At 40.8% G+C, this 16,382-nt stretch overlaps 1 protein-coding gene across 3 annotated transcripts in view; it reads right to left on the bottom strand.

Annotated features, from left to right (window-relative positions):
* The window catches only part of NOL10 (nucleolar protein 10), a 50,730-nt gene extending 38,916 nt beyond the window's left edge, over positions 1-11,814 (bottom strand). For 2 of the 3 annotated variants that reach the window (XM_062489698.1, XM_062489700.1), the window contains exons 1-10: positions 11,527-11,814; positions 10,997-11,042; positions 10,173-10,271; positions 9,322-9,399; positions 7,446-7,483; positions 3,884-4,020; positions 3,077-3,142; positions 1,319-1,379; positions 722-807; positions 296-374 (exon numbers count right to left, since the gene is read on the bottom strand). In XM_062489698.1, the coding sequence (XP_062345682.1) occupies positions 296-374; positions 722-807; positions 1,319-1,379; positions 3,077-3,142; positions 3,884-4,020; positions 7,446-7,483; positions 9,322-9,399; positions 10,173-10,271; positions 10,997-11,042; positions 11,527-11,592 (756 nt within the window). In that variant the 5' untranslated portion in view covers positions 11,593-11,814. The remainder of the gene's footprint in view (positions 1-295; positions 375-721; positions 808-1,318; positions 1,380-3,076; positions 3,143-3,883; positions 4,021-7,445; positions 7,484-9,321; positions 9,400-10,172; positions 10,272-10,996; positions 11,043-11,526) is intronic. The other variant, XM_062489699.1, reaches the window with a different exon arrangement.
* Positions 11,815-16,382: the final 4,568 nt, after the last annotated feature.

The raw sequence follows: 16,382 nt of genomic DNA, 5'->3' as shown, positions 1-16,382 counted from the left end.
AAAAAGCAGCAACTTCCCCACATACTTGACTTAAGTGATAGGAAAAAATGCAATTCTCAAGTTATGCAGTACATAGGTTATAATGATATAAAGTGGTACCTACAAAATTCTGAGGAGCACAAGCATTTGATAAAATTAATTTGCAGTTTGACTATTACTACTCTATACATGTAATTTATGGTCTAATAAACACATGCAGTAATATATATATACTGCACTCAATGTAACATAGAATTGGATTGGGAATTGCAAAAGCAGGATCTCATAAGAACTGTGGTAATGAAGTCAAATCTACCTGCCCTGTAGATGTTCCAACAGCCATGTTCAAAGCCCCATCAAATTTCAGTGCTGAAATGGATGGCAAACCTTCTATCCTGCAATGCACAATGCTTACAGTTAGAGACATTCTTTCAATAAAGCCTGAAAATAATTTTTTACTGTTAAAAAATAGCTAAGTTAATTCTTAGCTAATAGTAAAATAATTCACAGGTATCACTCAGAAATACTACTTCAAAAAGCTGCAGTTTACATTTACAACGTGTATTTGCATACAAAAATAGTGTCTAAGAGAATTCCATTATGACTAAGAAAATCCTTTATTCACACCAGCAATGACAAGAGAACAGGCAGGTCATTTTAAAGTGAAGTGGGATTTATTTCTAAAACCGAAACTTCTGAAAAATCCAGAACAACACAATTTGAAAAAGTAGCCTTTACTCACTCTGTGTCTGCTGTCACACTGCTTAAAGCACAGTCCAACAGCCCAACTCGATTTCTAGTTCTAGGATCCCAGCATTCCACTTTACCCTAAACAATTAAGAAAATATGGTTCAAGCTTATGCAGCAGATGCCTGGTAGTCTGAAAATGCTTAAATAAAATTATGAATTATCTAATCTAATGAATAATTAACAAAATTTCCTAGGCTGACATGAGTTGTTCTAATAATGATATACAGGCTGCACACATTTAATTTCTAGTTTTTTCAATGCAATCTAAATCAAAATCACTAACACTAATTTTCTTAAGATTAATAGGGTACACATGCCATCTAATTTCTACAGATGGCTATGCTGCAAAATGAGAGAACATCATTTTTGCTCCCATCTGCAAAATCTCAAGTGCTCAGCATCCAAGTAACTCTGTTATTTTATCTGCACTATGCTTTGAAAAGTCATCTTTAACATATCTATATCTAACACAGTAAATAAGACCAATTTAATTAATTAGGATCATGATGTCTTCTTATCCTCCTGCAAATCAATATAAAAATGAAACAAACATTACTGCCCTTTTCATAAAAGGAATGCAAACATTTACCTCAGCTGTCCCCATAGCAAACAAGAAGTGTACAGGATTTATGTCACAGACATTGCTCTCTCTAAAAAAGAAAAAGGAGCAAATTTAATGACCTCAGAACAACTTAACACATGGAACTAATAAGATTTCTGTAATCACATACACTACTGTTCAACCTGGAAAAGCAAAAGTTGGAGGGAGGGACAGATGGCCACATAACAACAGCTCCCCATACTTAAAGGAAGCCTACTAACAACCTGGAGCCAGAGACAGCGCTGATTACTTCTAACAGGTAAGGTTCCAACTGGAAGTAAGGATAATATTTTTATGCTATAAGGATAATTAAGCACTGGAATGTGTTAATCATAGAGGCTGGAAAATTTCCATCTTTGGAGTTTTCAAGACCCCCCTGAGAAAATTCATCTGAATTCATATGACTGTACCCTGAGCAGAAGCCCGGGCTCTGAGGTTCTCTGCATTCCTATGCCCATATCCACCCCCTGCCACCAAGCCCTGCCACATCACTCTGCTCCACTGTATTCTAAACAACTCAATAGGACATGAAGAATGGCCTCAAGGTGTGCCAGGGGAGGCTCAGATTGGATAACAGGAAAAATTTCTACACTGAAGTTGTCAAGCACTGGAACAGACTGCCCAGGGAAGTGGTTCAATCACCATCCCTGGAGGTATTTAAAGGATGTGTAGATGAGGAATCTGGGGACATGGTTTAGTGAAGGACCTGGCAGTGTTGGGTTAATAGTTGGGCTTGATGATCTTAGAGGTCTTTTCCAACCTAAATAAATCTCTGATTCTAATTACATAAAAAGATCTTTGTCATTACTTATGTTCTACAGCTTACATCTCCAACATCTTCTGTCAGACCAATGATCTCCTTTCTCTCACTCAAGTATCCTGTTTCTCACCCAAGTATCCTGTTTTGTATCTTTTACCTCAAGAGCCCTTTATTTCGACAATTCTTCCAAAATACAAATATTTATCCCTGCACCACTTATCCCAGCATTTTCCAACTTCTTCCATTCAAAGCTCTCTATGTCCAATTCTGTCACTCATCCAACTCCCCCACAAAACCTTCTCACAACTTAAGTCTCATCTCTCTAACCCAGATTCTATTCTACACCCTTAGCTCTCCCATTCCAGGATTTCCCCCTTTTTTTTTCTCCTGTTACTCAGCTTTTTATTGAGCCTTCCCAAATACTTCTTCATCCATTAAGCTACTCTGCCCACTGAACACCAGCTGGTACCCACCAACAAGCCACTCTATCTAGTGAAGTCTGTTCTTTCCATCTGCCTCTCCCCACATGAAAAAAGCTCAGTCCCTACTCTGGTAGGGTTTTTCAAAAGAATCAGACATATGCTGGAGATATAAAAATTCTCTTTGGGCTACTTCAAGAGCAGAAGGACAAAGACATGTCTGGGAAAGTACATACCCTGTGGGTAGATCTCTATATGATGGCTAAATTGAGTAATAATGGCAAAGTTTTAATGAAATGCTCGTAAGACCAAGTTATATAATACCTATTTAGTTCATATTAAGCAATTTTAAAACATCCACAAAAGAAAATTAAATTAAACATAAAAACTAGAACAAAAAAAAATTACAGAACATAAAATGAAATGAGACTCAGACTCAGCATATGTTTGTTTTCAACTCTGCAAAGCATTTGGGCAATGTTCACAGACAGTACTGGTGGTGAGCATGCTAGAAGTCTGCTTCCACCTGGTGGAAAGAACAGAGGTCATGCATTACACAGAACTTACGAAGCTTCAGTTTGCAGGGAGTTCAGAAATCTTCCTTGTTCCAGATTTAGCCTGTACACTTCAGAACTACAAAAGAAAAACCCAAAATTACTCTTTTGTCTTATGAATACTGAAAAACATTGCTGTACATTTGGAGGCATTGTAAAGACTCGTATTCACAGCCTAATTTTGTCAAATATATAATTTTCAGAATTCACAATTTACAACAAGACAAACATATACTTTGGTGTTCAAATTGCAGAGAAAAAATGTGCATGTTCACCATTCATTTATTATACTTCAATATCCCACCAATTACTACTTTTCCAGACAAAAGATACATTAAGTCATTTCTCAGGATCTTTTAACTTCCCGTTATTTAAGTTACATCTTGAATTTCTACTTACTCTGTTTGAGACACTAAGGATCTAATTTTATTTTTACTATGTCTTTTCAGAAACCAAATTAAGTGATTTAACTCACACATCACAGCAATAAAACACCAACCAGGATAGGAAGTTAGTTAATTTTCCTTGCTAAAATGTTAAGTATTTTTTAAAACAATACACTGACCTGAAGTTTTTAACACAAATTTGAAAATACATGATATACATGGTTTAAGAATCAAAGAAAAAAACAGCTTAAAAATGGCATGGGAAACTGAATTAATTTTAATCTTCCCACATTTTCCACTCTTCACTGTCTCCCTTATTAATTTGGAAGAAATTGCCACTTCTTCCACTTTTTAACTTTCCTTATATTTTAATGTTCATTTTATTATTGGAAAACACTGCTAACAAAACTGAAACAAAGTATTTCACTAAATACCTTGCTCCTACGAAATACAGGTCGCATGATGGATAGTGGTAAGAGAAATCTCTACCAAATTTTGGTATTCTTGTCTTGTAGTAATGGCCATGCTGTGAATGAAACTCCACAAATCTGCCACACTGCAAGAAGACAATCTGAAAATAAAACAGAAAGCACTGAAACATACAGAAAGACAAGGATTTCCTCACCTTGTCTTACAGCACAAACCTCAGTGATTTTTTTTTCAAACTCATACAGGCTTATCACAACTTATTCAAACAATTTCTACTAAAATGATAGAATCAATTACTGTTTCATCATTCTCACTAGCCACAGCAAAGAGTTTTGTTAATACACATTATATAAATATTCACAAAGAGACCTGCTGAAAGTGACTCTGCAGAAGCACAGTTATCTCATGTTCTGCTGCACCAAAATTAACATTTCTACTTCTTTCAAGACACTACAGTTAGTGATTTCTTCCAGGTACAAAGCTGTACAGACACCAATAAGTTCACATGTACTAAGCACATGAGCTACACATCCTGATGCATGGCAGCGTTCCAATAAATGACACCAATGATCCTTCTGCACTACTGCTCTTTGCCAAGTTAATAAGAACATTATTTCTTTCTGAAACTTAGACAAACACCTCAGTCCCGGAATAACCTAAAGAGAGGCATTACTAAAGAGCTCAGTCTACCTCAGTAAATAACACAGGTACTGCTGTTACACTCCTGATGGCAGGTTAACATGGCACATACCCACAGGAAGGGATTCTTCCCACTCCAGAGACAGGATCTCACCCACATCACCTGTTGCACTCATGCTGTACCTCAAACCATGGCCAGGCACTGTGCAGTGGGGAAACACTGGCCTGGTCCTAACTCTTGCCATGCCTGATAATCACAGCCAAACATTTGTCTCTGAGCCTCATCCCTATTTAGGCTGGATTAGAAAAGTGATACCTTAGCTCAGCCTGTGTAGTACCTGCATCTTTTAAAAGCAGTAGATAGTGAATATCTAAAATTCTCTACTGCTGAATTACACTGTTAGAATGCAAATAAGGATGAGAAACTCAGGGCAAGTGGGGTATATCAGTTACTTTAAATCTATCACCTTTATTTCTATATCTGTATATTCTTCCCTTAAGAGACATGGAGAAAATAAAGACCTGGGCTGGCACGTCATGCTTATTTATTATTAAGTCCCTCATTACTTGTGTGCTTTTTCTGATATGAGAAAACCTAGTGTTCCAGCTCTCATTCATAGACTTACTCATCGTGGTCCAAGACAAAGCAGAGTACCGTATTTCAGAATTGTAACCAAAATTTAATATAACTAAAATTTAATATAAAGTTACACATATGGTTGCTCAGCTAATGTTACACAATGATGCTGTTCATATACACTGCACTTTACTCTTCGTGTGTCTAATGTCTTTATGATTTTTCCTGAAGGCTTCAAACAAACAAAACTCTTCACTTATCTGCTTGAAACAATACTTAGACCAAGTATTTTCTCTATTATCATTACAGAAGAAGGAATATCTGTGTCTTCATGCAGTACAGAAGCTACATAAACTATAAGAACACAAAATAAACCATATTTAATTTAAAAATATCAGTATCACGTTCTTAGTTCACTATTAGTAAGTCATCAAAAACCTGTTTCAAGGAAGAGAGAAGATGCAGTTTACTTTCAAAAATAAAAGTGAATTTTCTTCTCACCTACTCTTCCTCCAAAAAGATTGTAGGAAGTTTTTTATAGCTGCCAAAGGCGTCCAAATATTCTCCTAATAATTGTTTTACTGATAATAATTTTCTATTTAAACATAAATTTCTACAATATTGGACTTGAATAAATTTGTGTTCTCTTTCATTAGTAGTGGATACAGCTCACTGTAAATCACGGTTGTCTTTTCTTCTTACTAGATTAATTCTGGTCACCACCAGAAAACTACAACTGGTGGGTAGCAAAAGCATTGGCACTGGTGTGTGTGGCAAAAATACTATGTGGAAATACAGGTCTCCTGGCAAAAGGCTATAGGAAAAAAGACACCACTCTCTCCCAAGTCTAAAACTGTCCAAGTCTAAGACTTTTAAGCCTAAAACTTAGAAAAGCACAAATATGTAACTGACCTTACGCACTAATCTGTATGAAAGAAAACAGGTGCTTTCACTATGAAAATACAAGTAATCTTCAAAGCAACCAGCCTTCCAGGGATGGCAGAAACAGATCTGGAGAGACATTATTTTTCCTGGCTATGAAAGGATACTGAGAGCACCAAGAGAACTACCAAGACTGACAAGGGGCAGAACACAGACAGTACCAAAAAAAAAAAAAAATCCCCTCTTTGCAGTAGCAACAGTAAAAACTTAAGATTTTCCTGGGCAGGTTTGACAGGAACTAAAAATTCTTTATGGCAAGGTAGAGCAGAATTGCAGCAATTTATTCGGTAAATCTGTGGAACCACCATGCCTGCAGATTTTGTCAGAACTGTTCAAGCATTAAAATGATATTTTTAAGTCCCATTCCAATTGATACTTCTATGATTCTAAAAATTTCAAGTGCAATTTCTCAAATATTGTTCCCTCTTTCTAACATGTCCACAACACTATGACAGCTACTTGAAGTTTATTTTTATTTCTAATGATTTCTTAAATTTTAGTATAATAAAATTGAAAACATAAAGATTGTATTAAGTTGAAAAAGCAGAGCTTCAGCATCAAGTATAGCACCCATTTCAGCTGAAAACATACATACCTTTCTGTTCGTAACCAGTCAGAAGCATTTGGGAACACAGCATGTTCCTCAGTCTCCTAAATGACTATTTGGTATGTACAGCCAGAAACATCTTCTACCAGGCACACAAGTGGGAAGCTACCAGCCACTACCTTCTGCTACTTGAATTCATGCACTTCCTTGGAAATCTCACAGGAAAAATGTAAAAAAGCTACAAGGCTAGATGATCATGTCTCTGATCAAACAGCAGTATTGATTCAAACAAACCTATACCTGAAATAGTAAGGTCCTTTCCTTTCACAGAAAAAAAAAAAAAGTGTAAAATCAACACTCAGGTGTTTCCTTCAGGTACAGCACTTCATTTAAAAATAAATAAAATTAAAAATAAGACTGAAAAAATTACTTCTCTCCTCATTCATATGCTCATAATCATCATGTCTGTAAAAACACCAACAAATCAGGTTATTAATTTACCCATAGCTATCCCACTTTTCAAAAACAGTGCATGTGTACATCACTTGTCACAAGGAATAGTGACTAAATGTTAGCCCAGAAAAAATAGTTAATTCCATTTTTCACATGACTTTGCTTGCGGGATAGATCACTATTTGAAGTTCTTCTCTCCAACAGACAAAATACTTTGAAAGTGATAAATTATAGCACAAACAAAATTTTAAAGGTACAAAAAACATTTATTGTGTTTGTTGTTTCTAAAAAACCATTTTTTTTTCCAAAAAGCTGTGTTGATTGACTGCCTTTACTATATATGAAAATGCATTTTAATATACATACTAAACAATTTTTTCATTTATACACTGAAAACTATTAAACATACCTTTGAGTAATCATCTGATAAAATCTCAAACGTAACCACTAAAAGAGAGAGCAAGAGAATTTTGAGTCAACTAAGCAAGCAAACTTACAAACACTGGCATAATCCTGAAAACATTTGCACTCATGCTAATCTAGTCATGTAAGTATTCCCCATAGGTGTCAATGCATAATGCAGACATTAATCTTTAGTAAGATCTCTAATTACGTAACTTGATTTGCAAAACCGTAAGTAGTTTTCTAAAACTTTAGGAACACACGAAGCATCCTGTAATCTTGTTATTGTTCTTGTATATTTGACACGTTCCTCAACACATGCTCAACTAATGCTCAACCATGTGTTTTATGGGTGTGGGAATGTCTGATCAAATGGTTTTCAGTGCGTGTGTGGTCCACAGAGCTTTGGTAATCCATCAAAGACAATAAAAAATCACATTACTTTGGACATATATGCATAAACTTGCACATGCAGTCCTTCCAAGGGGTCAGCATTTCCACAAAAGAAGTTGTAAAGTTCAAAAAAGTCACAAATGTGAAAGCTACTACTTGTGCTGAACACTACTGTATTGAACTTTGCCTAGTTTTAATTGAGCTGAGTTGGGAACATTAGGGAGTAGCTGCTTCAGCTAAATTGGTTCTATTTAAATGAGATAACTCATTTACAGTTACCTGAAGTGACTCTATGCTAGACTTCAAATTAAACGTGCTTCTGCAGTCTACTAAGATGCCAGCTCAAAAAAATTTAATTAGCAGCAAGCATTTATGATTACAATGATTTCTACTCTTTTAAAGAGGGTTTCACTCTTGCCATACCCTCCCCACCCCAGCCTCTCTGAAATCCTGCCTAACAGTGCTCCTTCACCCTACATGACTCCCTGTAGTCCTGAGGCAGAGAGCAAAGTAACACCATGCTCTTATTAAAATTCTTATTTCTCACATCACTTTCACACACATCAAAGTTAGACTAGTTCAATTCTTCTGCAATGGATGTGCTAACCTTCTCATTGTTTTGGTCACCCCTATATCCCAGCTTTCACTCATCAGTCTCCTAATATCCCAGTCTTCAGACAAAAAATCCTGAAATAAAAACTCCCACCCACCCAACCCAAAAAAAAACCACCTAAAACAAAACAAACGAACAACAACAACAAAAAAAAAACTACAACAAAAAAAACTCCTCAAATTAAGCACCCTAAAAAGCACTCTAAAAGCTCAGAGCTGTGACAGCTCCTGCCCTGCTCTGCCAGCTGCTTCTCCCTTTTCCATTGTCTAGATGACTCCTTTTTTCCTCACCACAGTTGTTCTCCCACCAAATTTAGTAGCAAACAAGGTGTAATTAGGGCCTTGGCCATGCTACCATCTACCCCTAAGTACCTTGTTTCCAGAAAACAAACAGGAAACCAAGCCAGCAAGCAAACAAACCAACCCCCCCGCCACAAAATTCTCTTTACTCTGCAAGTCACCTACTGATCTTGGGCTCCAGAGAGAAAATGGAGCAACCCACAGTGCATTCTCCTACCTTACTGCTTCACAGAACAGGTAAGAAGGGAGATCTTGCCACCACCCAGCCACTGTACCTTTGTCACATTCACCAAACAGAACACAGATTTCAGCCACATTCACCCTCTGAGCCCCACACTTTCTGGGTCAAGGTAAATCTTACATCCCTCTCACCCTCTTTTCCAAGCAAGGAAAGAACTTTTAAATCAGAATGAAAGGGGAAAATTCAGAGATGAAGACTAGATGGTTTTACTCTAGATTACTGTGTTCCCCTGTAGTACATTCTGATCCCTCAGCACAGGGAGCAGAATTTCTGCTCGAGTCCAACCTGAATTATGTATGAGAGACATCCTGTACTAACATCCATGGCTTATACTTACCTTCGGAATCTAAGCATCTTTCAAATTTCTGGGATAACTGATACGTATCAAAACAGCGGACCCTGGGCTTGTAAGTTCCTGAAAGAATAATCTGATGTTTAATTAAATAAAAAGCTCAAACAAAAAGATAACACAAAAGCACTCTTTTTTAAAGTATAATGCGTTACATATACAGGTTTTACTGTGTTTCTACTATAAGTCTTCTTATCTTCCCAAAGCCTCTGAGACTGGAAAAATAATGCCTCTTAGTAATACAACCTTACAGCCTAGTTTCTCTAAGCACCCCACTTGAATGCAGGTTCTCCTAACTACCAGATATGTCATACAGCATCTAGTAACACCTTCCAGTAAATCTGAAAGACCAAGGCTCCTCATGTTATTAACACCTACTAAAGTATTCATGTTTGGATCCCATTTTGGCAGTTACAAAATGCAGCATTATCCTCCTCCTATAAAACAATACTCAATGATGACCAGAAGTTATTTAACATACATGCAATAAAAGTAATTTAGAACTTAGTATTTAACTGTATTATAGTCGGATTTATTAGTTTTTGATTTGCATTATAAACCCTGGTGGCAGGGGGACTGGATTAGATAATCTTCAAAAGTGCCTTCCAACCCAAACAATTCTACGATTCTAAGAATTTATGTATTCTAAACAGAAGTGTTTCACAACACCACTCCCAAGAAAGCTGTTTATCACATGTTAAGAGTAAACTTCCAGCATAATGTTCACTTCCACACTTTAAAATGAACTCTTACCAATTCTATCTGAAACACTAAGTCACTCTGCACCCCAGATTACCTAGGACTTTTGGCCTCTGTTAAGAGACAGCTTGTTAACTCACCAACTGCCATAATATACTGTCCATCTCTTGATACCTTAATCTTTGTGCTAACCGTGGGCATTTCAAAGTCTTGAATAAGTTCAATTCTTCTACGGATATCTGTAAAGAAAAAAAAATTGTAGAATTACCACAATTCTATCAGTCCAAAAATCTGCAATGGTTTCCTAAGGAAGCATGTTGAGTTAACTGACTATAGGGAATATCCTTTAGAGATATTACAACCAATGCATTATAAGCAGATAACTAACCCTGAAAAAAAGACTCCCTCTGTGCAAAGTAAATTAGTACTCCAAGGTAATAGTATAACAAATTATTATATTAATGTAGTAGCAAATACATATTGCACACTTACATAATTAAAGCCTTGTATAAGGTATTCCATGCCCTGTTGCCTGTATGCACTTTTTTATTGGTAAAGTTTGTTGTGTAACACTTCCTATGATTCCAAACAGCCTTTTTTGTTTTGTGTAAGAAGCTTAGGCTAAAATTATGTGGTCCTGCTCTCTAAGATTAGCATTACATCACAGAGGAGTTTATGGTCTGACTTTAACATAAGGGGCAACATGGAATTCCTCCATCATGTTTCTGTTACAATCCACAACCCAAATATTCAATGTCTAAAATTTAAAACACCACCGATTATACAGTGTTCACATGAAGCTATACAAGAAGTTGAAATAACTATCTGTAGTTCAATACTGTAGTTTATTTATTATGACTTAGGGATAACTTCTGTGCATCAGTCGGTGAGGAGTCTCCTCTGGACCTGTTATGTGTGTGGAGTAGTCGAGTATTGCTGAGCACTCTGCCAGGGGAAAACTCACCCACATCTTTCTTCTGTAAAGCTCTTTTCTTCCTGTCAGAGAGCCACTGCAAGCAAAGGTATACATCAGTCTTGAGCTCCTTTTTCATACAGGAATCCGAAAATCACTTAACGTTTATCCAACCACTCGAAATAGAAGACATTTAGACCGCTCATTCTATTGTCTTTTTTTTTTTTTTTTTTTTTTTTGTTCTTGATTATCTTCCGATTTCCATCCTACTGTTAAGTTTAACCATTCCACACCAAGAAAGCGTACAAGGTCGTGCTGCTTATTGGTCTGTGGACCAGCACCGCTACAGTCAGAGGTTCACGCACTCAAACTGCATTTCTAGTGTATGACACACTCCGAGCTGTTTCTCGGTAACTATCCCAACACAAGCGCACATGGACCGGGGCAGCTCAGCCAGGCCGGGCCGGGGCTCGGCCCCCGCGCCGGCACCGCGCGGGTCCGGGCCCAGCTCCAGCCGCGGGACCCGACCCGAGCCGGGCCAGGCCGGACCGGGCCGGGCGCGTTCACCCCGCCGCCCTCACCTCCGGGAGGCTCCTGCCGGCGCTCAGGCTGTAGATCTTCACCTCGTTGAGGCTGGAGACCTGCATGGCCGCAACTGCGCCCGCCTCTTCCCCAGCAGAGGGGAAGCGGAAACCCAGGCGCTTCCGCCGGCTCTGCCTCACCCGGGCGTGAGGGGCCCGGAGGGGGAGGGCGGCCCTGAGCCGCGCGTCTGCCTCTGCCTCTGCCTCACACGGGGGAGAGCGGGAGAAGCATAGCCAGGTCCGCGAGCTCCGCAGCTCACAGCAAAGCACAGCACAGCAAAGCTGCTGCCTCCTCCCTGGGCTATGCCCGCGGTCCCCGCGCCCCGGAGCGCGACGCTGCCAGGAGCCGGGATGGGGGCAGGAGCCGGGATGGGGACAGAGGACAGGGGGCAGGAGCCGGGATGGGGACAGAGGACAGGAGCCGGAATGGGGGCAGGAGCCGGGATGGGGGCAGGAGCCGGGATGGGGACAGAGGACAGGGGGCAGGAGCCGGGATGGGGACAGAGGACAGGAGCCGGAATGGGGGCAGGAGCCGGGATGGGGACAGAGGACAGGAGCCGGGATGGGGGCAGGAGCCGGGGCAGCCGTGTGCCCTCTCCGCAGGGCCCTGCCCGTGTCCGCACCCAAGGAGCCCTGTCTGTCCCGTCAGGAGTGTCCATCGGGCTGTGCCGTCACTCTCGGTGGTTTTCAGGAAGGCAGGAAAGGCAGGAGTTGTTCCCGCAGCCTTGGTGGGGCAGGTTAATTCTCTCACCCTGTGGCGAACCGTGTCCGTTAGCCATGGAAAACAGTGAGTCCAGGATTTGCTGATCAGAACCTTGCCAGCAAACATAGAAAGACACATTCCTATTGCTTTTTAGCATCGCTGTTGTCAAAAAAAAGAAATCCAGAATTTCAACCATTGTTCCAAGTTACAGGACCAAAAACAAGGATTGGAATAATGTATATCCAGTCCATTTGTGTGTTGAAGAAACAGTGAAAATTGCAACTAAATTTTTAATGATGCCTAACTCTGGCACAAGGTGCAAATAGAAGCACTTTCAAATAAGTCTTATGCAAGGTGTTCCCTAAAAGATGTATCACAACAATGATGATACCAATATCATGACTAGAAAGAGCTCTATTCTGGGTTTTATTAGCGGATGTTAGAGCTGAGATTCCTGGGAGATGAGCACACCTAAATAAAGGTACCTGTACGTTTAAGCTAGGTGTTTAAGCTCCCATTTCAGAGAGCTAAGGCTTTACTTGCTTATATGTAGGTTGTCTGGTGACAAATATTTGAGATGCCATATGGTATCCAGGGCACCTGGGTGGTACTGACACAAGACTGGTGGAAAATCCAAACCCTTCTGCAGTGTAATCTGGAGGTAGGCATGATGTGCAGGGATATTTTTCGTGGTACTAGAAGTTCAGGCAGCTGAATCTCATCCCTGATAAATGCGGTTAATGAAGGGTGAGGAGTGTGGTGTAGCAGCCACTGGGTGTCTTCTGTGGGATGTGTTTCATCAGGTTCCACAGTCTTAATTTGAGCACCATGAGCTGTTACTAGACATTTAAAGCTGAATTGCTGAATTCACTTGTCCACAATTGTGGATATTGTAAGGAATCCCAGATATTCATGGGGGGGCTGTTTGATGTGACTTGGGATGTGCAGGAGGCCTGTGTTATCCTAGAACAGCAGCTTGAAGGCCCAACAGGATATTCCATGGCACCTCAAAAGGCTTTCAGCAGCATCAGATATCTGAATCTATAAAGAATTCCTAGAGGTGTAGAACACTGGAGATAGCAGTTTTCCTTCTAATGTCAATTGCATAATTGTCTAGGTAATTAATTCTGGTTATCTGAGAAAGTTGTCTTGGGAGGTACTTCAAGTAGGGTATTTCAGTACTCTTAATGAGAGGCAGTGTTTTGCTCCCTCACCTGAAGAAGTACTCAAGAATACTGAGGGAGGAAAAGTTCATTGCTTTGGTGGATCAAAGGGATCTGAAAGACATGTGATGATCATGAGGGAATTAGACAGCTCTGAGATCACATGGCACCACATGTGGGGCCAGCCAGGGAAATGAGCTGGCAGAACTGTGTTACCATCAGACTGCAGCATGATCCTTGACCCACAGCATGTGCTGCCTGCTGCTTCCCTTCCACCTTCACCTCTGCCTCATCCTAAAAATATGTGTTGGGGTAAAAAGAAAAAGTTTGAAAAGTCACAGTAAACTGAGAAAATATGATAAACATTCAACAGGACATTGCATAGACATTAACATCATGTTTTCTTGGTGATTTTCTTTTAAATAAGGTGCATAAAATATTTCACTTTAATAATAGTAAATAAAAGCAATATGAAGAAAAAAAAAAGACATTCCTGTTATAAAAATGTTCAGTAATTAAGAAGTATATATTGTAGAATCCAGAAATCCAACAACCTTGCAGCTTGGATTTTACCTTATTTGTTATAACATCCATGTGTACAGAAAAATATTGCTAAAATCTGGCACCACTGCAGCAAGAAACTTTTCTCATCTGTTAGCACTTATTTCAACTTACATAATTCTAAATTTAAGGAGATTCTGGGAGTGTAATTTTCTAAAATTAATCATGCAAAAACATTTCCACAGCTTGAGACTGCAGCAAGGATCTAGTTAAAACTGTTCTTGGTTTCACATCTTGAGATGGGAAAGAACTGCCTTATCTAGGTGATCAGGTCTACTTTTATCTGCTTTATCTAGGTGATGCAGGTCTTTCAAACCTGTAAGCTGTGGGTAAAGATATATGATGTACTTATTCAAACATTAGTTAAGTATGTTTTCATTATTAAAATGTATACTCTAAAGAAACAACAAAAAAAGAAGGATTAGACAATAATCATTTCTTCTGTGAATGTCATCTCACAGATCAATACATTCGTTTTTTCCATTACTTCTGGAGAACCCTTTTTCATGCCCTAGGGAACACTGTGATTGAAAAGAATTAGAATCATAGCAGTTATGAGAACTGAAAGGTTCATTAGCCCAGAAAGGGGGAAAAAAAAGCCAAAACAAAACAAGTAAACAAAAATGCCCCACGACATGGTTATTTCAGCTACAAATCTTCTCAGTGTCTTTTTCTGGAGTGTTTTCAGTAGAGACTCCTCCTCCACACATGTATTGTTTTTTTATATATCACTAAAACTGTTACAGAGAAGCAAAGGAAGATGAATCCTTGGCTTACCTAAAGATTCTGCAAATTTAGAGCCTAAGACCCTGAGCTACAGGTTAGCTACCTAAAGTATGATTTACATGGTGTCATTCAGGATGCCTTGCATCAGTTGCTTCTTCCTAGTGCTGAAGACACTTAAATCTTTTAGGGGCCTTCATTTAAGGTTCTTGGAAATGTCAAGAGGTCTTCTGTGCATGACCAGACCTGTCTGGCCTCGGCATATCAAACCCTCTCAGTTTATTACTGGTCGTGTGGAAAACCAAGAGCATCCTTCTATTTAATTTCTTGTGTGGGCTTCATTTACCTTTGTTACAGAGAAACACGAGTTAAAAATAGACAATTTTTTTAAGAAAACAAGCCTTCAGTAATAGCAGAGATTGCCTAAGTGCTGTATGACAGCACAGGAATTAGACCACTCAGCTGCAAGATGAGAACTGGATAACCCCCAGCGAGGGCTTGACTGTCTCTTGCAGAGATGCCTCTCAGAGGCAGGTACCGAGTGTTTAGACACTTGTTACCTTCAGAGCATGCCTGGATTAGAAGTGCCTAGAGAACGTCATTCCACACAACCTGTGAAAATCTCCCAATGTCTTAACCAAGCTTAAAGCAATACAAGACAAGCTTAAGGTTTGGTAAGGACTAAAAGCCTCAGGTACACATGAAGGAAAAAGCATCACCAGGAGTATAAGCATCCCTATTTTGCAGACTCCTGCACCCTGTATTTGTTAAATGAGGCGCTCGGGGAAGTCCCGGAAACAAGAGTGTCCTAGAAGTCTCTTTTATTATTCCAAAACCTTTAGAATACCTTGCTGAAGGTAGTCAGTGTTTCATAAAAACGGATCGCCTCTGCATTATTTGCGCCAGTTCAAACGACAGCCAGGAGATGCAAAGCTGCCCTATTCAGGGCCGTGACGGAGCTTTTAGTGATCAGGCACAGCAGCCCCCTGTGCTGCGGGAGGGAACCCTGGCCCCCTTGCACCCACCCGTGGATGCGGCGGCCGCCCCAGGCCTCGCTGCGCTCCGCCCCGACCCTGCCCGGCCGCTGCTCCGGGCACGTCCGCGCCGGGAGCGGTGCGGGAACGGGGATGGTGCGGGAACGGGGAGCGGTGCGGGAACGGGGATGGTGCGGGAACGGGGAGCGGTGCGGGAACGGGGAGCGGTGCGGGTACGGGGATGATGCGGGTACGGGGATGATGCGGGCACGGGGATGGGGCGGGCACGGGGATGGGGCGGGCACGGGGATGATGCGGGCACGGGAAGCGGTGTGGGCACGGGGAACGGGGATGGGGCGGGCACGGGGAGCGGCAGCCGCAGGCACTGCAAGGACAGTTGAGGCAGAGGGCAGGTAAAGCAGCGGGGCCCCGGCAGCCCTCCTAGCCGTGTTGGCAGCGCTCGGGCACGGCGGGGCCGGCACCGGTGCCGAGGAGAGAGTGCCGCGCCTGCCCCGTCCCGCGCACCGGAGAGCCGGGGGCGTGCGGCGGGGATGCTCCGCGGGAGCTCTCGGCATGGAACGGAGGATCGCGGTGTGGTGCCAGTTACTCGCTCTTCTGCCCTCATCTCCGTGCTTCGCAACACAGTAGTTGTCCCTCTATTCTCGCCACTGTTCCATCTGAGTGGCTCTGCCGATACCGTCCCTGAACGCCAGGACTTTCCTTCCTCCAGCT

The sequence above is a fragment of the Cinclus cinclus genome, chromosome 3, assembly GCF_963662255.1.
Source record: "Cinclus cinclus chromosome 3, bCinCin1.1, whole genome shotgun sequence".
In the NCBI taxonomy this organism is placed as follows: domain Eukaryota; kingdom Metazoa; phylum Chordata; class Aves; order Passeriformes; family Cinclidae; genus Cinclus; species Cinclus cinclus.
Note: the sequence above shows the minus strand (reverse complement) of the source record. Positions and strands in the feature narration are given on the sequence as shown.